Consider the following 22,447-nt stretch of genomic DNA (forward strand, 5'->3'; position numbering starts at 1 on the left):
TGCAGTTAGCAAGCAGAGAGAGGATGGCTGGCGTTCAGTTACCTTTTGTCTTTTTCTAAATGTTTTACGTTGTTTTATGTGTATGTGTGTGAATATATACCACTCATGTGATTACCTATGTAAGAGGATGCCCTGGAGCTGGAGTTAAAGGTGGTTGTAAGCTGTCTGGCATGGGGGTGGAACTCTGGTCCTCTGGGAAAGCAAGTAGCACTCTTAACCATAGAACCATCCCCCCAGGACATTCCTTTGTCCAGTTTTTTTTTCCCATTTAACCTAATGTGGAAAACATCCTTACAGACAGCAGGGAGGTGAGTGTATCAGTCTCCAATGGGCAGGATTAACCCTCGCATTGTAGGTTCTCTTACTGTTGATTTCTATTTTTGTTCCTCTAGAATCCACCCAGAGGAGTTATCTGATTCTTTTGTACTTTTAGACACTCACTTTTAAGCCTATAATATTAGTGTTATGGAAGGTTTTGTGGGACATTGTGAAGAGTGTGTCTTTCTTACCGGTTGGATGAAATATGCTATAAACATCTGTTAAGTCCGATTGGATTATGTTATAATTTTCCCTTTTCAGATTTTAGTTTGCAAGACCTATGTAACAATAAGTGTGTTGTGTGGAAGTCTCTGCCCATTATTATAGCAAGACTTATGGAACATCTCAAACAGGCCTTTCAATGTTTGTCCTGTGAAATTAGGAGCCCTGAGATTTGATTGATGCATAAATATTTGCAATTGTTTATTTTTTGAATATTTAGTAATCTTCCTATCTCTCACATTTTTTTTTTTTGTCTTTGATCTCTTTTTATCAAGTACGGTAACAACCACACCAGATTCTCCTCGGCTTCCATTGTCTGTGTAGATGGTCGCCCATCCTCCAGCTCTCAGATGGTGTCAATCTATACCTCAAGGGGCTGAGGATTCCCTTATTCATTTTAGAGCATATGCGTTGTATCTCAGAGTGCCCGTGGCTCCCTCTTCCCATATCTAACTGGGGTTGGAAGGATTTTACTCTAGTCCTTTCATCGTTTTCTTAACGGTCAGGAAATGTCAACATACTCTCACCATCACACGACCTAAATTCTACAGCTCTGCTCTTCTGAGATAACATGGCCACGTTCAAGCCTCATATCCACCTTCATAGATTTTCTTCATGCTGTAAAGCTTCAACCTAAAACGGCTTGTTTCAAAAAATGGTCCATCGAAATAAAACATTTCCACCATTATCAGATGGTGTCATTTGGGGGGTTATATTGGAAATGGACTGCCAGATAGTCTTTCAAAAGCTAACTGTAGATACAAAAAACACTTGAAGAACTTATTTCTGTCATTTGTCTTCTCAAGACAGGAAATGTCATATTTGAAGAGTCTTCTTTAGGGGTTAGCACGCCTTCTATTGCTCCTCAGTATTTGGAATCCATTCTAATATTAACCACAGGCGGATCTGTCTTTTGTTTTTGTTTTTGTTTTTGTTTTTCGAGACAGGGTCTCTCTGTGTAGCCTTGGCTGTCCTGGACTCACTTTGTAGACAAGGCTGGTCTCGAACTCACAGCGATCCGCCTGCCTCTGCCTCCCGAGTGCTGGGATTAAAGGTGTGCGCCACCACGCCCAGCTGGATCTGTCTTTTAATGTAGAAGAAGAAAGCAGGCGCGTGAGTGCATGTGTGTGTGTGTGTGTGTGTGTGTGTGTGTGTGTGTGTGTGTGTGTTTTGACATCATAATAACAATCTAGAGAACCATTCCTAGGGCTGCAAGGATAACAAGTATATCTATAACCTGCTCAATCCTATCTTTATAAATATACAAAATGATATGACCAAAGGTATATATAATAATCTCCATTGGACTCTTCCCTTTCTTCTAATAGCTTTCTTTATTATTTGCCTCAATTTCATGCTGTTATTTTTTAGGATTGCATTTGGTACTGAAATGATATTTTGAATAAATAAATAAATAAATAAATAAATAAATAAATAAAAAAGCCATTTAGATAGCCATGGATTAAAAAGTACTAGAAAAGTTAAAGAGACGAGTGTTAAGCACAACTGATGGGCTGATACAAATATATTTACATACATATAGTATCAGGAAATAATTCTTAAGGTTACTAAGCCTGGATCACAGACACAAAATTTTACCTTTTAAGATACGGAAAAATAGAAATGCAGATCTAAGATCTCAGTCTCAAAGGTTATGCCCTGTGCAGACAAGAACTGTCAAGCCCAAGTTTCTCTGAAGGCATGATAGGTTATTTTTTTTTCCAGGCCTCAGCTGAAGTGTGAGCTGCCGTGGTTTGTGTATCTCAGGACTCCCAGGTGTGATCTAGCAACCCTATGCACTATGATCGAGTCCTTGGAGAACTTGTATTCGGAAAATTTTTTTTCTACAAACTACTTTTGAAATCTCAGATCTATTTTAGTTCTTTCCCAAGTCCTGATATACATCTCAGCTATTATAACGGTTACTGTTCATTGTCAACTTGAGTAGTCGGAGTCATGGGTGTCTGGGGAACTGCCTTAACTTTGTTAATTAATATGGGAAGACCCCTCCACTGTGGGTGACACCATTTTATGGCTGTGATCGTGAACTGTGCTAGTGGACAAGAAGGCCTGAGCAACAACACACACTCTTTGCTCTCTGTTCCTGTGGATGTAGCCAGCTTCTTCAAGCTCCTGTTGCCTTGACTTCCTCCACCATAAGAAACTGTTAACCTAAACTTTATGATCCCTAAGCGCCTTCTCCCTTAAGTTATGTCTATAAGGAAGATCTATCAGGAAGCGAAAGTAACAGGACAAGAAATTAAGACAGTTATAGTTTCTTTTAAGGTTAAAAAGTGAACATTTTTTAAACAAAGTACAGCTGTCTCTGCAATGTTACTAATTTGTTGATCTCTTTGATGTCCCTTAAGTACATTAAAGTACCATTTTTTTCCTAAAGTCAATGTAGAACTGGTACTTTTTCCTTCCTGTTGAGGTACAGCTACTTGCAGAGAAGAAACAAGTAATATTAAAATGATTTGTGTGTCAGTCACTGCCTACCACACTGCCTTTCAAATGTCTTCTTTCAAAAATCTTTTCCTGATTAAGCACGAAATAATCACTGCTCATCATTTTATATCATTTAATCTCATAAATGTTAGGAACAAGGTAAAATGAGGCCAATGTTCTCCTAAGCATTATTTTAAAGACTCATTGCTCTTTTTACATATGTGTGTATGTCTATGTGTGTATGCCAACCTGGGTGTGGATACCAACAGAGAAGATGGCATCAGATCTTCTGGAGCTGGAGTTCCAAGTGGTTTTGAGACACCTTATGTGGGTGCTAAAAAAAAAACTTGGATCCCCTGGGAAAGTATCAAGTTTTCTTAAGCATTGAGCCATCTCTCCATCCACCCTTGGTAGCATCCGTTGCTGTCAACTTCACATAGCATAGAATTACTTAAGAGTATCTCTGGTGGGTAAATGTCTATCAGATTGCTCTGTGGACATAGCTTTGATGCATTATTTTGGTTGACTTGATTGGTGCAGAAGGGCATAGCCCGCTATGTGACGTATAAGCCCAAGGCAGGTCCTGGTTTGTATAGGAAAGCTAGCTGAGCATGAGCCTGAAAGCAAGCCAGAGTGAGCCAGCAAACAGTGTTGCTTTGTGGCTTATGCTTCAAATTCCAGCCCTGAGTTCTTGCCCCATTCCCCTCTACAATGGATTATGTCCAACAAGCATAAGTCAAATAATCTCCCTTTCTCTCCAAGTTGCTTTGGTTAGAGTGCTTTATCGGGGAATCACACTTAAATTAGAATAGTTAGTACCAAAAATAATTTACAGTGTTTTCTATTTAATGAGACACTATATAAAAAGATTTGTTTGTTTGTTTGTTTGTTTAATGATTAAAATGATTCAGTTCACACCTATACCCACCCAGTGCAAAGAATATCTTAAGTTAAAAAATATTGTTTTTTACTTGTCAGAGATTTAAAGGGGGTAAAATGTCTTGTTCTGCATAGACATGCTTTCTCTGAGCTTGCAAGCAGATAGATGGAAGGCTTGTCTGAAAGAGAGTAATTCTCTTGCCAGGAGCTTAAAGAGAAAATGGGATCTAGCAAGAAATATCACTGGGCATGTGGAAATTGATGGACAGCAAAAGGAAATTCACGCTTTGAAATAAATGCCAAACAACCAAAGGATTGGTAAGGCAGATTTGCATCCTGGAGAGTACATTAATAGCCCTGTTACCTGTGAGTTTGAGACCTCAATATTGTACTTTGATATATATCAGATAGGTTTCTATTTTTTAAAAGTATGTATTCTCTCTCTCTCTCTCTCTCTCTCTCTCTCTCTCTCTCTCTCTCTCTCTCTCTCTCTCTCTCCCTCTCCCTCTCCCTCTCCCTCTCCCTCTCCCTCTCCCTCTCCCTCTCCTCTCTCTCTCTCTCTCTCTCTCTCTCTCTCTCTCTCTCTCTCTCTCTCCTGCCCCCCCCACTTTCCACCACTCTAGGAGTGTGTGTTATAAGGAGAAATCAAGCCTATTTGTCCCTTTCTTGAGTTCTCACCCAAGAGGACTAAAACCTGTCCCAAAGTCATCTCTGATGCTCTTTAGCAGGGCATCTTGCACCTCGGTTACTGTCCCTCAACAGTCCACCTTTCTGTCTGCTGGCATGTTACATCACACTATGTGTCCTGTGTCATTCTTAAATCCATCTTAGATTTTGTGTCTAAGTGGAGAAAGAAACCATGGGTCTGTGGGCTGTGGATACAGAATGTCTCAAAGGTTACCAATTTGAGACAATCAGTCTAAAAGAGAACTTCCCAGGAAGATCTAAAAACAGTAGAAAAGGAAGATGATAAATAAACAGAGCAAATCTTGTTATGCACATTCACAGTTTCACACTGAAATTCAATATTTACTGGGTAGGGTTCACTAGAAATATAGAACACAAAGTTGAGCAAGTGGCTTCTAGAAGCTAAAGTTTACTTATCTTTCACCTTCTTGCAATACTCTGGCCCAGAGGAGAGGGTGTGCCTGCCATCACTGTCTGGAGGGTGTGACCTATGATTTCAGCCCTTAGTGGGAAGAAGACCTAGGATTCTAGCCCTTAGACAGGAGGAGGCATCACTTCATAGCCTGCAGGAAATACAGGCTTAAGATTCCACCTACAACCTGGGAGTTCTCAGACTGGAGACTATCCCAAGTGCCACTGAAACTACATCTGCTGTGCACAAATTACAGAAAAAAAAAAAGTGGGGGTGGGGGGAAGGTTGGGGCTGGGTGATCCAGGATATCTGTGTTTGCACTGTTCAGGACCTTGTGGAGACAGTGACTGACTGCTTCAGCTGCCAAAGAGGCTACAGCACAAAGTTCCTAACTGATATTTCAAGAAGGATTCTGGGAGAAAAGCTACCTAGGTGTCCACTGGGAAATCAACACTTCTGAGGTAACACGATTTCTACACGTGTTTAAAATAGATGTTAAGATCCATGAAGGAAGCTGTCATAAAGGTGGATAATTGCAGTGAAAGAACTAATTCAAGGGGCTGGAGAGATGGCTAGGCTGTTAAGAGCTCTTTAAGAGGACCCAAATTCTGTACCCAGCACCTACATGTCAACTCACAACACCTGCAATTCCAGCTCCAAGGCATCTGGTACCACTGATACCCCCTAGGATTAGCATTCTCACACTCATAACGACACACAGACACATACTTTAACAAACAAAAATAAATATTTAAAAAGCAACAATCTGAAGAAAACCACTCAGAGTAAAGAAGTCAACAAAGGCATAAAAACAAATGCATATCAATATAACAAAACCAAACAGTTGATCAACAATACTAAAATTCAAGATATAACTATTTGTTTATAACAAGTGAATTTAAATTAATAAGAAAAGGTTTAAACTAAAATTATGAGCAAAGATACTTTGGGAAGGCACAAACAAAAATATAGTTAGTGTTAATTAGGCAGAGTAAAATGTAAGGTGAAAATATGATGAAAAGAAAGCTATTCCAGGATTAAATGTACAGCCTAAGGTCATAAACTTCAATAAATTTGAGAATATATGGAAAAATATAGATACCAAAAATAAAACAACTGGATAAAATTCAAACGTTGTATATGAAACTGAAATAATATGTCTGTATAAGTCTATCAATACTTCTGTACAGCACATTTGTGTAGAATACACTGTTCTTAAGACGATGAGACATTTACAAAAATTGTTAATGTATTTAGTCATCTAGAAAACCTTAATAAATGCAGATAGAGAAACGATAAGCCATTTCAGGGCTAATGGACTAATGTTATTTTATAAGGAGAAGCTAAGTTCTACAGTGTTTATGACCTTCAGCTGTAGAGCTGGCCTCCTTTGTGACATTCGAAAGTTACTCATATTCTGTATCTGTTTGACCATCAATAATACTAGGAAAATAATAGAGTCTTCGTGTGTGTGTGTGTGTGTGTGTGTGTGTGTGTGTGTGTGTGTGTGTGTGTAGGAGATCAGAGATCCACCTCAAGTCTCTTTTTTAGGTGCTCTTTTTTAAAAATCTACTATTTACCTTGGCGTTGATCAACACACCCAGGTTGGCCGGCCCGTTAGCTCTCGGTGCCTGCTGTTTCCACTACTCCCAACCTGCGTGCGACTCCTGGCTCACAGGTGGCTCCACAGCTCCCGGCTTTTACTTGGACCTCGGAGATCCAAACTCAGGTCCTCGTGTTTGCTCAGCAGGCACTTTGCTCAGTCCTCTCCCCAGTCATGAAATAATAGTCTCTACAATCTACATCACTTTGGAAAAGCAGATGATGCAACGTAAACCAAATCTTTAAGATCACTGTAGTTCATAGCATACAAAAATATCAGTGTGAACATTAGCTCAAAAGCTAAAATGCACTTTTTGTTAGTTTGTTCACTTCGAGTTGCTCCTATTGCTTGACCTTGAAACCAAAGGTCACTGAACAAGTTCTGTTCATATACACCAAGCCTGTGTGCATCTTTCCTGTCAAGTAGCACACAGAGCTTTGCCCGTTTAAGTTCTAATGTGTTCTTACTTGTGCCTAGTATTTTGCAGAATTACCTGAGAATATGTTTCCACTTCTAATTAAAATAGATTATTTTCTCATATAACATATCCTTATTATATCTTCCCCTCTCTATTCCTCCCAGGGCCTTGTTTTATTGGTGTCTTCCATACATTCTTTCTGCTTTCTTTTTCTCAGGTTTCCCTGAACTCTGAGGAGGGGAAACACATGCTTTTGAATGTTAGTTGATTTAAAACAAAAAAAAATTAAATGATGTGACATTACTTCAAAATAACTTTTATTGTATTTATTTGTTTGTTTTGTGTGAGCATACACATGTGGTACAACTTCTTGGATTCTGTTTTCTTCTTCTACCACATGGATCCCTGGGAAAGAACTCAGATCATCAGGATTGGCATCATCTGCCTTAATACTTTGAGCCATCTCACTGATCCACAGTTCAAAATAATGTAAAGATTAGAGACTGGAGGCATAGTTCAAAAATTGAGCAAGTGGACCTACGTTCAATCCCTAGAGGGGGAGAAAAAATATTATATATGTATGTATGTAGTGGGGGGAAGAGGAGAAGATAGTGAGAGAAGGTATGAACAAAGAGTGGCGTAGCACGGTAGACAGAACATGACAGACAGAGAGAGAGATGGTGAGTGGATGAGCTAGTAAAAGACAGAGGAAGAGTCACAGAGAGAGATAAAGAACTTAAAACCCAATAGATGGAAATCAGGTACACATACAACCAAGACAAATAAAGAATTATGTTCTTATGTCCGTGACTAAAAGAACTGAGCGTTTATCGTAGAAATTAAAGATTGGGGCCATTGTCAGAAAACTGAAATTTTCTATAACAAGGAACCAGATGTTTGCCAATTGGGAAGCGTTGTACAAAGGCAGATTTCAGTTGCATGTGGCTATTTGTAAAAGCCATCTTTGAGAGTAGGGTTGAGAAAATACTACTAGTGTCCAAAGAGATTAGTGATTGGGGGTTGAGGGGGAGCCAATGTGATGGCTATTCTTTTTTTTTTTTTTTTTTTTTTTTTTTTTTGCCAATTTGACTACATCTGGAATTCACTAAAATCCAAAAATGAAAGGGCTTGGCTGTGACGGATTTTTTGCTTAATTTGAAGTCAGAAGATCCACTCCTAGTACTGGTCTTTGACATGGGAGGACACACTTATAATTTGGACCTTTTGAAGTAGGGAGACTTTCCTCTAGTCTGGTCCATACCTTCTGCCATAAGCCTAGGTAAGGACATGGAAGAAGAAAGCTAATGCTCTTTACCTGCTTGCTCTCGCTGGCAAATCCATTTTTTCCCACTGGCATCAGAGCCTACTTCTTTGGGGTTCCAGTGTACACTGAAGACCAGCTGAGGTAGCCGGCTACATGGACTAAACAACCTCTGGATTCTTGGACCTTCCATGGCAGTCATTGTTGAATTAGCTGTACCATAGCCTGTAAATCATTCTAAGACAGATAGATGATTGATAGATAGATAGATAGATGATAGAGATGATAGATAGATGATAGATAGATAGATAGATAGATAGATAGATAGATAGATGATAGATAGATAGATTACTCCAGAGAACCCTGACTAATACAGCCAATACATTGAATGACATTATTTTCTCCAGTGTGGTTACTTAGATGAGAGACAAAGATCATTAAACTTCGAGAGTCATATTTTTAATGTAGTTGAGGGACACAAGGAATGGGCACCAGAAGGTAACGACTGGGTCAAGCTACGAGGGAAGGTAATTAAGCCAGCAGGAGAGTGATGAAAATTATATTAGAGCCGATATTGGATTATAATTATATAACAGAATGAGGCACAGTGAGTCAATGACGAAATCTGTTGGTTCCTAAAAGGTACGCCAGGTTTTATCTTCCAATTGCTGCCTCACCAAGACACACACACATACACACACACACACACACACACACACACACACACACACACACATATGTATGTATATATATATATTTCACACACTGTGTTTGCAATGTTGTGTTGGTATTTCTCCATCAGGAGGAGTCTAGGCCCTATTCCCAGTTGGAACTTAGCAAAATTTTGCAATTACCTCTCCCAGAACACAACAGTGCATTACACATCCTGACTCTGGAGGCTGCTAACAAAAGTCACTGCTACAGTTTGTATATCATTGGGATTTCCCCCTCTGATTTAATTCATGCCCTCAAAAAGACAGGAGATTAGTTTTTATGGGTCTACATTTCTCCAGTTGCATAAATCACTGGATATAATGTTGCCACTATCAGAGAGGCTTCTGTTACACAAAACCTACATACAAGCACAGTGTGATTTACAACCATGATACAGTCAATCCATTTTGAGATAAGTAATGTTTGATATTAAATCATTTGCTTGAATCTACAGAGAAAAGCAGTGTTATAATTTCAGTCCATTGGGTTTTAATAAACAGTATCCATTTGGAAAATAAAATCAAGTTTATTTTCTTATGTAAAATGAGCATTAACAGACTGTAATAAAAGCAATAAATTATGTGGCTGTGGGAACACAGACACTTCTCTTTCATTTACCTATCTTTTTAGAAAAAAAAGTTGCCTAAGATAATACTTCTTATTTACTAAACATGGATCACAAAAAGGGAACAGAGTAATTTGTTAGACCTCACTTCAAGGAGGTTGTAGACTAAAGTGGGGAATTATGGCACCCAAGTCAGAGCAATGAACATATATGGTGGATAGTTAACTTGCTGTGAAGAATTTACGTATCGCTGAAAGGAGTTGTCTTTCACAACGAGTTTTGAAGAAATGGGGACATATCACAGAAGCGGCATAGTTTTTAATCATCTTTGGGTTTGAAGCATTTGCAAACATGAAACATAACATGTTCTCCTTTTAACACAACTTGGCTTTAAAATAGTTTTTCTGGGTTTCTTATACCTTTGCTCCTTTTCTACATCCTTAAATTATAAGAAATTGACTTAATGAGACATTCACGAATAGGGGTGGAAAATGTCTTGGAAGATTGTTACATTCAGGGAGCACAGTTTAGTGCTCCAGGTGATGTGTCAAGTGTGCATCATTTCCTTCTGTTATTTGGTTTGCAGGCTTTCGTGGAACTATAATATCCTGGGTTCTCACACTGAGCAGAACAATTGAATTTGAACATAATTAGGGAAATTCACAGTTCAAAACAAATGGGTGAGGAAACAGTGACATCAGAAGCTGACTCTACTCCGCAGTGCTCTTGGGAAGCAAGAGCAGAAACTGAAACCGTACTCTGGAGGTTTCAGCTGGGGGAGCTGGTTGCTGTCAGCTCATCTGCCTTTCTCCCAGGTGAATAGCTCAAGTGGTCCACAATGATAGTGTTCATTTTCCTGGGTGAGTGAACTGTGCTGCTGGTTCTTGATTTTATTCTGATACTAACACTTTATAAATGGAATGCTGTCCCATCTAGCCTCGGCTTACAGGGGCATGTAATAAGAAATAGCAATTATGCCACTAACTTGGACTTTAACATTATTTACTGCTTTGTTACTTGTTTTTTACTCTATAGGAAATAGTTGTATTTTCATTTCATTACTCATCACCTTGCTCCTGTTGCTATTTGAGCAATTTATTAAGTTCTATGGAGTTCTCGTATGTGCAAGGACCTTTTTAAAATGTAACTGTCCAGTATACTCTTACAAGTTGAAGGATGACAACGTTTTAACTCTCTGTATAGCTTTGAAAAACAGAACAACGCAATTTGTCTCTCTAATTTTTCAGCCTTAATAACCGGTATCAGTGGAGCAGAGCAAAGACACTGAGTTCTGCATTGAACAGCCTGGCCCAAGTAACATTCATGACCTACAGGCAAAATGTGGACTTAGCTCTCTTGTGTTGGGCTGTTATAAGAGGTGGATGCAAATAATTTTCACTTAACATGGAGCCCACAAAATTCTAATTGGTAGATGTGTGGCTGATGAAGGTTAGTTTTTTTCAGGATATGTTAGAGTCTATATCGATTTCAGGATGAGGGGCAATTGTGATCATACTGGATATTAATAAACAAAACCAGTATATGTTCTTTTCTATTAGCTATAGTTGTTGATGAATGGGGCTAAATAAAATCCAGGAAATAGTGTAGGTTATTCCAAATTACATGTTTTTTAAAAAGGAAAAGCAAAATAAATCAAATGTAAGAAAATTAGCCAGGAAGTAAAGGATCCTTTGCACATTTCAGAGTCTCTATGGAAATTCTTGCATTGAGAGGTTTTGCTTCTTTTCATTCCTCTAATGTTTTATTTCTTTATTAGTTTCTAGTATTTATAGTTTTGTTATAGAGATAAATCTAAGAGTTTTCAATTTTTGTAGCAATATATCAGATCACACAAACTCTATCACTTTCTCTTCAAGGCTTTGGGTGAAAAGGCTGTGACTATTTGCTTTCAACTTTTACTTCTAAATTAACACAGAAACCAGGTTGCATGAGAAAAAAGGAAATTAGTCTTAACATTGTTAGGACTGAAAATTCCCTCCTACTGCACAGCTCTTCTTCAGTATTATATAATTATATGATATAATGGAGCAAATTCCTGTTTCACCAAAATATGGAGGAAATGGTGAATTTGTTAATGAGTTTTCTATATCCTTAAAAAGGATGGTATAGTTTACAGCATTCTTTGTCTTACTACTTTTAACATAACATTTAGTTCTCACTTAACCACAGTAGAATTTATTTGACAAATACCATTTCAAATATTGAATCATAAATCATAGCCAGGAACAAGGCAGAAGGCAGAGTATGGAGAGCGAAAGCTGTGGTTTGGATTCTTATGGGCCAAATTACTGAGATGATTTCTTTAATCCATAAAGTACATTACTTAAGTTTAGAAAACGTGTGTAAAATTCAAGTGGAATATTCAACAAGATGTTGAGAAGGAGAAAGGAAGTAAAGCACACGTGGCAAAGAGATCACACAGGATCAGCACACTGCAGAGCTGGGAGCGTGACATGCATCCAGATGTGAGCCAACATCCCCCCAGCCCTCCACCCAGTGTACAGTCTGGGCTGAATGATGTGTTTAATACTAGGTTAAGTTATACAGGGAGACACTGTATTCAAAACAAACAAATCATCAATAGAGAAAGATATAGTAGCCAAAAGGTGCCATTTCCTTATAAAGCAAGCATTAACCATGAGTCCCTAATTCAGAGTCTTTGGAGCTCTGAATTAGTACAAGTCACCTTGGACTTTTGTTGAAAACCAGCCATCTTGTCATGTGCTTCCCAACTGGGAGTACAGCAGAGCTTGCCTACAGCACATGAGAAAATCAGAAAGTGTCTATGTCATTTTTCAATCTGGCCTTCAGCAAGAAAGTCACGACTGAGGTATTTGGGGAGATTGTTCAGTGGTTCGGAGCACTGGTTGCTCTTGGAAGGATCCAGATTTTATTCTCAGCAGCAGCAGGTGAGCTCATAACCATCTGTAGCTGCGGCTCCTGAAGCCCCAGTTCCTCCTTCTGGCCTTTATAGGCATCAGGCTTGTACAAGATGTACATACATACATACATACATACATACATACATACATACATACATACACACACACAAACATACATACATACATGCAAAAAGCTCATAATGGTAAAGTAAAATGAATCTTTTAAAAAAAAATTTTAAGAAAAAAAAAAAAACCAGAAAAGTCCCACTGAGCTAAACACATGAGCTCGTCCTCCCAATGTAGAAGCTCAGGAGGCAGCACATAGAATCCAATCAATTTTCTTGCATTCTTCTCAGAAAACGGGGTTTGGAGGAAAAAAAGGTAACACAAAAGAAATTATAATTCTACACTGTCACAGGTGATTCACAACTAATGCCCTCTTTTGAACTAGTTAGATGACTTGGCTCAAACAAGTCTTGTAGTTTATATCCCTGAGTCAGTTGTGATTCTTGTATTTTTCCATTACTTGAATAAGCGAGTGTCTGCTTTGCATGTTTGAAAATAGAAAATTGATTCAATTGTAAAACATACTAAAGTAGGATTGTTATTTTTTTATTGCTTTTAGGATGGCCTATTATTTATTTGTATAGATCTTATCTACTAGGAGCTATGACTGATGTAAATCAACCTATATTAATTGGATACCCATAATATGCATCTATGTGTTGAGAATGGTCTTGAGTGGCCCCTATTACCTGCCCAGTAAACTTAGAAAGTGCTGCGTGGTAGACAAGCCTGTGACCACACACTGCAGTGCAAGAAATTGTACACCTTTGTTATTTCTAAGCTCCTATTGAGCCAAAAGAGGGGTGTTTGCTCATTTTGGTTGTAGAAAAAAAGAAGTATGAAATTCAGAGTTGTCCTTAACATAGATAATGATCATGATCAGTGTTGTAATATATATATAAATAGAGAGAGAGAGATGCCACGAGACAGATCTGATATGAAGACATTTATTTGGGGGAAGGGAAGGGGAGAAGAGCTGGGGTCTGAGTAAGTCATGAGGGTAGAGAGGGACAGAAACAGAGAGACAGTGGGAAAGCAGCCTGGAGGGACCAGGGAGAGAGCAGGAGAGAGAGAAGAGGGACAGGCACCCCAGGGGGACAAAGAGGGGGAGAGAAACCAAGGAAGTGACAGAGAGAGAGAGAGAGAGAGAGAGAGAGAGAGAGATGCACTCAGCAGCTGGGGAGGCAAGTGGGTTATATCCAGGGCCCCTGGTGGCAGCAGCAGGTGAGTGACATCAGAGGTTGCTAAGCAACCTAGAGACTGGGGGGCAGAGGGAGGGGACAGGATGTGGGGGGGGGGTAGCTGTCTATATGCTAGCAATCCTAATCAGAGAATGACCTTCAAAGGGCAAGGCAGCTTGGAGCACTGCAGAAAGCGCTAAGGCTTCTGGGTGGCATGGAAAGAGGAAATGAAAGTCATTTTATAAGGAGCCACCCAAAGAGACTAAGCGAAGTAAATGGCAATACCAAAAGTGCATTACATACATAAGGTGACCAAAGGAATCCAGAGGACGGGCATACGACCAGGGGAGGAGTTCAATGGCTCAAAGTCCAGAGGTACAGCTTTGCAAGAAGAGATATGGGGCAGTGAAGGTGCGCGTTAAAGAGTCTTTCATGAATTGCTCGAGTGCCTAGATTAACGGTGCTGATGCCGATGAAAAACAGTGAGTCACCATAGAGTACTGACCGTGAGAACAAGGCTAAGTAAATCTGAGCCTGGAATCTTGTCTAGAGCGTGCAGACAAATGAGACAGTTTTGAAAGTGTTGCATTTGCTGTTAAGGTCGTTAACGGCCTTTTAAAAAAAGTAGTTTAGGGTTAAGAGTGCTTGGCTGGGCTCTCAGTGCCCTCCTCGGCTTCTTGCAATCACTTTAACAGCAGCTCCAGAGCCTCTAACGCCCTCTCCTGGCCTCCATAGGCTCTCTCACATGTGTGCGTAAGTGCCCATATACGTAATTTAATATAAATCTGCTTTTAGACGTGGTTTGTGGAACAATAGTAATTAAAAAATGTTATAAATCAAGGAGTAAATGGGAGGTGAGAAGCCAAGCAGGTGAATAAGAGACCTTGTTTAGCCAGGTGTGGTGCCCACACCTTTAATCCCAGCACTCGGGAGGCAGAGGCTGGAGGATCACTGTGAGTTCCAGGCCAGCCTGGTCTACAAAGCGAGTCCAAGACAGCCAAGGCTACACAGAGAAACCCTGTCTTGAAAAGCAAAAACAAAAAAACAAAAAACAAAAACAAAAACAAAAAAAAAACAAAAAGAAAGAAAGAAAAGAGAGAGAGAGAGAGAGACCTTGTTTAAGAATTTCTTTTTTTTACATTTTTGTTTGGCTGGTTGTTTTTCGGTTTTTCAAGACACGGTTTCTCTGTGTAGCCTTGGTTTTCCTCAGACCTGTTCTGTAGACTAGACTGGCTCAGAAATCCACCTGCTTCTGCCTCCCCGAGTGCTGAGGTTAAAGGCATGTACCACAACAGCCTGGTAATAAGACTCTTAAACAGTGGGTCTGTAGGTATTTCTGTGACTTGTGGACTTTGGATTGATTCTTTGGTCTAGACACAGGAATGATAGAGCTCAGCCTATTTTCAGTCTTTTGAGAATCTTCCACACTGATATCCACAGTTGCTGCACCACTTTACACTCCCACCAACACTGAACACGGCTCTGTCTCATCAACGTTTACTATTGTTTGTTTTCCTAACAAGAGCCATTCTGCTTTTTTTTTTTTTTTTTTTTTTTTTAGAAAATGGAAATTTTTATTTTTCAGTGTAACTGGCCAACAACTCATTTGCCTTGAGTACATTTATAATTCAGGTACTTTGGTATTTACAACTGTCACAAAATATTAAGATGGATTATCTGTATATCTGCCTATCTACTATCTGTGTATTGTTATCTATTTACCTGTCATCTATATATAAGCTTGAAATTTTACCATATGTATATTCTATTTTAATTAAAATAAATCTCCTTATACTCTTAAAAAAAGAAAAGAAAAGAAAAAAGAGCCATTCTGACTGATGTGAGACACAGTGCTGCTGAGTTACGTGTTTGCGCCTTCTTGATGACTACGGGTGTTGAGCATTTTATCAAACAGAGGGACCATGTGGAGGAGAGAAGAGAATTCAAGGAGCCCAAGCAGAGGCAAATAAGAATAACACATGAGGATACATATGGAAATGTCACAGTGAAACCTGTGACAGTGTATGGTCATTTAAATAATTAATGAAAAATATAATAAAGAAATACAAATCTACCAAGGAGAGGAAGAAGATCATTTCAGCCTCATAATAACTCTGCCACATTTTATTGTCCATAATTCTGCCTCTCATTATCAATAACTTAGATTTGAGGAAAATGGCCGCCAAACTGTAACACTCCAAACCTGTTGTTGTTTTCTTGTTATTGCTGTCGCTGTTGTTCAAGCTGTGAGGCTAAGCTCAGGAAACGAATCCTCTTTCCACACAAATGACTGTGGGTATTTAATGCAGCAATGCTTGATCGATACAGATGGCTGTGAGCAGGCATGGAGATCAATGGAAGACACTTGCATTGTTCCAGGTAAAAACCCGGCTTTAAGTGTTCATCCCAGTAATTTCTTTTTATCAATAGCAATGAGTCTTAATATTATCTTACAGAGTCCCAGGAGCTAACTTATTTTTACTTTAAGCACTTCACTTAATCCTTATACTCACTTGACTCATCGGCAAATGAAGTGAGTTAGAAAACTCTGCCCATAATTGATAATGGGACCTTCTATAGTGGCACTGGTTGGGGGGGTGGGTGGGGGGTGCTGTCAGCAAAATTTCAAATCACTTTTTTTCTCTATGAATTCTGCAACTTCATGCCTGCTTCTCAAAACATGACTAAAATTTCACAAATGAAGTATCACTTTGATTGTATGTTAATTCATGCAAATTTTATTTGTACATTTGTAACATACTTTGCATACCAGTTTCCATTCCTACTGCATCATGGACAACTTAAAATATTTACAAAAAAACATGTCTAGTGCAAACATTCAAAGGGTGGTTCAGGATTAAAGTGATTCCAGGAATGTGTAGGGACTGAGCAAGCAGCAGGAAGAGAGAAAATGAAGACTCAGTTCCAAGGCAGCCTGTGAGAGCACACTTGCTGGCACCCGGAGACCTGGTGCACAGCATCTGTAGGGTGCACAGGTCCAGGATGGCTGGGTGCAGAGTCTGACAATTTTCGAGATTGAGAGCGGGGAAGGAGGAGGCGGAATGGCTTCTCCACACCCAGAAACGGCTTTTCCAGATAAAAAGTGCCAGGTGGGAGATGAGTCGAATTGCCTGTTTTCTCAACATCTGAGTGGAATTGATAGGGTTAGCTGCCTCCAGAATTCCAAGGAAGCTTGAGCCTGTTTTACGGCCCCCGTTTTTGTTTGTTTTGGTTGTTGTTGTTGTTGGTGTTATTGTGATGGGTTGGGTGTGGTCTTTGAGTGTCCACTATTTGTAAAACAGCAGCAAAAGTCATCTGGATATTTGAGCTGAGCTAATATTGATGAGAATATTTTAGCATTTGCTAAAAGTAGCCTGCTGTAAATAGATGGATTATACAGTGAAGCATTCCCTTGGTGTCGTGATGCCAAAGTTAATTTTAAAATTATATTCTGTCATCATGATAACTTTAGTTCTCTTTGTACTGTGATTATGATAATTAAACATTCCATGAATGTTGTGCAAACTTTAATGAGAGCTAGAAAAGAGGAAATGAAAAATATATTGCGTGACATACTGGGTCTTCACCCTTTCTTTGAATTTGGGATACTATAATGCTAGTGAGTCTCACCTATGCCCCCAGCGGATTCCTGGAGAAAGGCAAGTGATGCAGTTGGAAGTATGCCATGGTCTCCATCAGCAGGACCAGAAGGATTCCACAGGATGCTCCAGGGGTGTTCTCTTCTCTGCCCTGGAGAGAAAACAGAAATATTTACATCCCCAGGAGAGTGACAGCTATCTGACCCACTGCTCATACACTTGCTCAGAATAAAATGTAAAAAAGTGAGAAGTTGATAAAAAAAAATCTTATTTTTTGATGATGAAATGCTTATCTATTTTTGATTAGTCAACTTTAGATGTGATGTTAAAATATTATAGTTGGATTAAAACTTATTTCTATTAGTATATAAACCCAAGTCATTTGCAGTAAATTACAGTAATATTTGAATGTTGCTTTATATGTGAAGCAGAGAGAAATATCCCCAAGTATGCAAATAAAATAATTCAATTAGGTTTTTTCAAAATAAGAAATGAAAAAAATTTGTAGGATAGAAGCAAATTAATTTTTAACTAGAAAATGAAATCTCAGTAGTTATTAATGACTTGATTATTTAACATTATTAATAAAATGCTTTCTAAATATTAGGAGAATAACTTTTTGTAAAAATTTAAAATCAGAGACACTGACATACATATGTTTTAATATAGTTTTATAATAATGAGTACAATATAATAGCAGGCTATGACAAGAGAGCAAGCAAAACAGTACAAGTGATAGCATAGCTTAGACCAGACTGTGCCCAAGTCACCCTGTGTAAGGAACACCAAACATTGGCTTTTCTACTGTGTGGAAAACATCAGTTAAAATACAGAAAGCTTTAAAGCATTGTGGAAAGCTTTCTATGGGAGAAACACGGAAACTGTGTACTTTATTTTAGAAGTCACTTCTAGGGACAGTTTCACATCGGACTTCCTGGTATTCTGCTTTCCCTCCTCTCACACGATGCTCCCTCAGCTACAGATGCCAGAACTGTAACGTAGGTGAGACAGCTCAGCAGTTAAGAGCAACGGCTACTTTTATTGAGGACCCAGGTTGGATTCTCCACACTCACGTGGCAGGTCGCAGCTGTCTATACCTCTAGATCCAGGGTATCTGATGCCGGTCTGCCCTCCAGTGGCACCAGGCATGCGTGTTGTGCACGGACATACATGAAGTGAAAACACGCATGCGCAGAATAAAAAGAAGTAAATCTCAAAAGAGAGAGGAGGAAGGGCTTCTTTGAGAGGGTTGATGGCTACACTTATCTCTGGGCAAGAAGATAAGATTTAGAAGGCAGTAGATCTATCCAACTCGTGGTAGTAGAGTTTCTTCTAAGAACCGTGACGTCATTAGTCAGGGCGTTGGCATGGTTGTTAGTACCATGCTTGGTCTCTTTCCTGTTGAATGGGTCTTGGTTTCCATTAGAAAGCTACTGGTCACGACCAACACCTGAGTGCAGCCACTACACATTTATGAACAGTCTGCAAGTGTCTGATTATTAAACAGTCACACATAGAAATCGCTGTACATACAGTATCATCTGAATGATGCCTAATAGACACTGTAATGATGAAGGGGGAAATCTCAGGGGATCGCAGCCCTAGACACAAAACAATGGATGACACAGGCAGTGGATGACTGCTAAGGAAGCAGGAGCTGGTCTCCCCTAGGGTGGAGAGGCCTAATTGGTTGACCAATACAAAGTGTCAGCCCTGAAAGCATATTCACACAAACAAACAAAAAAGACTCAACAGGTTACATTTATTATACAGCTGTACAAACATACACATATACATGTAATGATAATATATATACATATATATTTAACAATAATCAGAGAAGAAGGGACTATCAATTAGAGAGTGGAGGCATTGAAAGAGTAGGAGGAAGGCAATTTGAGTGCAGCTTGAGGGAGGAAAGGGAAGGGGGAAATGACATAATTATATTTTAATTAAAACATAAAAAATTAAAACCAAAAATGAAACTGTGGGTTGGTTTACAGCTCCATAATAGGATATTTGCCTGCTATATAAGTAGGCAAATTATATCCCTCTTCGAGGGTTAGAAAAGCCAAGTAGAATGACTAAGCTGACCATAAGAGGCATGGTCAAGCTTCTGAAAGTTTCTGTTTGGTATTTGTAATTCATAAGCACTGTAGAAATTCTTAGTAGTTACACTAGCAACTCCCCCTTGATCCAGATGCTTTCATATCAAAACATCTCAATAGCGCATTGTTTAAGAACAAAACTTTCAGCCAGGCATGGGGACATGCACTTTTAATCTCAATACTTGGGAGGCAGAGGCAGGAGGATTGCTGTGAGTTCAAGGCCAGTCTGGTCTATAAGGAGAGTTCCAGAATAGCCAGAGCTATTACACAAAGAAACCCTGTCTTGGAAAAAGAAAAAAGAACAAATGTCAGAATTTATGTCAGTTCACCAAATCCTAATCCGTTCTATTTCACTCAGTGTTTCGGGGACAAAAGACAGGATTTCTTTGGAGCTCCTTAGTTAAATTAAGGGCAAAGGGACCTGCTACTTAATGTTCAGATATTAAAATGCATCTGATAGCTAATAATATTTCTGTTTTGTGTTAAACTAGCTGAGGGGAAAGTCACATTCATGGACAACCTTTAACAAAACAAGATACTCTTACTAAACTTTAATTTCTTGGGTTGATATATTAAAAGCACTTTATGAAGAAGAACTAAAATTTATCTTCAGATTAACATTTTCAGTGTGATTATGCAATCCAGGTGATTCCTGCAAGATAAATAATTCATCACATTGCAACCTCAGAATCCAGTCTTTGGTGGAAAAAAATGTCCAGCTGAAAGAATGTCTTTGTACCGATGACCTCCACTGTACAGCAAACACACTTTTGGGGGGAAAATGCTACAACAAGACAGGTACTGTTTGCTTATTCAACTCTTTATTTCAAATCTAAGCCCCACTCAGGCATTGTGCATTCATTTGCTGTAGATTTACCATATTTCAATTGCTAATATTTTAGTGATATGTCTGAGTTCAAGCAGGATATTGACATATTTTATATTATTAATTATGTTATCTGTCTAATGCTGGCCCATTAAAAATAAATTGGAATGTATTTTTTTTTCTCTGTCCTCTAGAACAGGAATGAAAGAATTGATACTCTTTCTTGTTTCAACTACTGGTTTAAATAGTCAGTATTATAACTACGCAATTCATTGTGGAATGTATGAAATTGTGAACTTTTATGATTACTTGTTATAGAAATTGGCCTAGTTTCTATGTCACTAGTGAGCATTTGTAGATTAGCTTCCAGTTAATGTATTTATATTAGAGTTTTCTTGTTTGTATTTTAGTTTCTTTGTGACTTCTCTCTCTGTAGATCTCTGTAATATGCTGCTGGTTAATATTCTCTGGTTGTCTTTCTAAATGTCTTCAGAAATTGTACTGATGTCTTCCTTTTCATTTTGACGGTAGTAGCTTGTTTCTTTCCCCCTCCCCAGGGTGTGTGTGTGTGTGTGTGTGTGTGTGTGTGTGTGTGTGTGTGTGTATGTGTGTGTATGTACATCTCATATTTTGTTGGGTTCATTTGACTGTAAGTTGACTTTCATTTTCAACTTTCTTTAAGCACAAAATTCAATAGTAAGTGCTCATCTGTGGATGAATCATCTGCAAACACACACACACACACACACACACACACACACACACACACACACACAATCAAGGCTCAGTGAGCACTGGGGAAGAGAGAATGGAGAGAATGTGAGTGGGAGGTCTGGAAGGAGAGATGTAAAACGCTATCCTTCGGACAAGATATACCTCATACTCAAGTCAACCCACACCAACCATGGTTGCTGCATGAGACCCACACAAGATAAAGCCACTCAAAATCCCATGGTGAACGAGACAAGACCTTCCAAAGCCCCACCCCTAGCAGAGGAGCTATTGGCATTTGATGGCTAGAAAGGAGGGAGAATCACATTCGTTTGAAAGAAGATGTTGGTGTTGGTAGGTTGTCCACGTCCAAGTGGATGTTTCCATACCCATTTCCCAAATAGCATTGATTAGACTCAGTGGGATAACAACAACAATAACAATAACAACAACAATAACAATAACAACAACGACAGCGACAAAGAGGACACAGATCTGGAGTGAGGCACTTTGGTGGTCTTAGGAGAAGGTAGAGAATCTTGTAGAGGGTGGATACGATCAAAATACACTGTAAACCTGTATCAAAATTTCAAAGAATAAATAAGATATAGTATTGTATAATTATAATAATATAACAATAATTCAAAAATAAGAAAAGAAAAACGCCTTTGCACTCAGTTTTAAGTCATTTTATAAGGAGCCTTGATAACATCATTCTCTTTTTTTTTTTTTCACTGAACGTATTTGATTTTTTGACAGCTTATATACTTCTTTTTCCAAGAGGGAAAAGGCAGGGCAGACTTGCATTTAGATCAAAGCAAAACCAAGCGCCAACAGTATTACTAACTCAGTGTCCGAGTCTGGGATTCATTTATAATCTTCTGGCCTCCATAGAGTTTGAGAAGCTCCACATCTCAGGCTCACTATCCACAGGACACTCAGCTCATTTTGTTGGCTAGCTTCAAACACACCACTAACTTTTGGTGAACATCCCGCGGTCCTACCATCTCGAATACTCCGGCGTCTCCACTGTAACTGAGGCTGTACCTCCACTAACAGCTACCTGCTCTCTCTGTGGAGCTTTTGATCCTGTTACTGGGTGGGAAACCTCAGCGTCTCTCCATGACCCTTTCGCACCTTGGGCCTCCCATTCAACTAAAGCTGAGCCTTTACAAACATCTTCCTGGCTCCTCTGCCAGACTCCATCCTAGCCACATGGTGCCAAGCCTCAACTGCTCTCCACTACTGCCTCCTCCCATCAAAACAAAGACTATGTGGTAGTCTCTTACACATCACAAAGCCTGTGCTCCCCTCAACTACACCTTCTGTGTGCTGTCCCTGAGGAAATATTTCTCAGAAGATTTCACCGAATGATGCTGCTATTTTGTTAATAACGGCTGATTTTTTTTTCAGCCCCAGGAACCAGCATCAGATGTCCTAGTCAAGCAAAACGTTCTGCTTAGGCAGTGCTAATCTCGTGTTAGTTGCAGTTGATTTGCCAGCTCCGGCTGAACAAACCCACAAAT

The 22,447-nt window shown here is 39.1% G+C and overlaps 1 protein-coding gene across 2 annotated transcripts in view; it reads left to right on the forward strand.

Annotated features, from left to right (window-relative positions):
- The first annotated feature begins 13,867 nt into the window (after nt 1-13,867).
- GFRAL (GDNF family receptor alpha like) overlaps nt 13,868-22,447 on the forward strand; it is a 43,022-nt gene continuing 34,442 nt past the window's right edge. The window contains exons 1-3 of one of the 2 annotated variants that reach the window (XM_084752172.1): nt 13,868-14,088; nt 15,922-16,056; nt 20,030-20,182. In XM_084752172.1, the coding sequence (XP_084608298.1) occupies nt 13,953-14,088; nt 15,922-16,056; nt 20,030-20,182 (424 nt within the window). In that variant the 5' untranslated portion in view covers nt 13,868-13,952. Of the gene's footprint in view, nt 14,089-14,270; nt 14,431-15,921; nt 16,057-20,029; nt 20,183-22,447 lie in introns of those variants that run through there. The other variant, XM_084752173.1, reaches the window with a different exon arrangement.

Source organism: Acomys minous, assembly GCF_964271855.1.
Source record: "Acomys minous genome assembly, chromosome: 13".
Lineage (NCBI taxonomy): Eukaryota > Metazoa > Chordata > Mammalia > Rodentia > Muridae > Acomys > Acomys minous.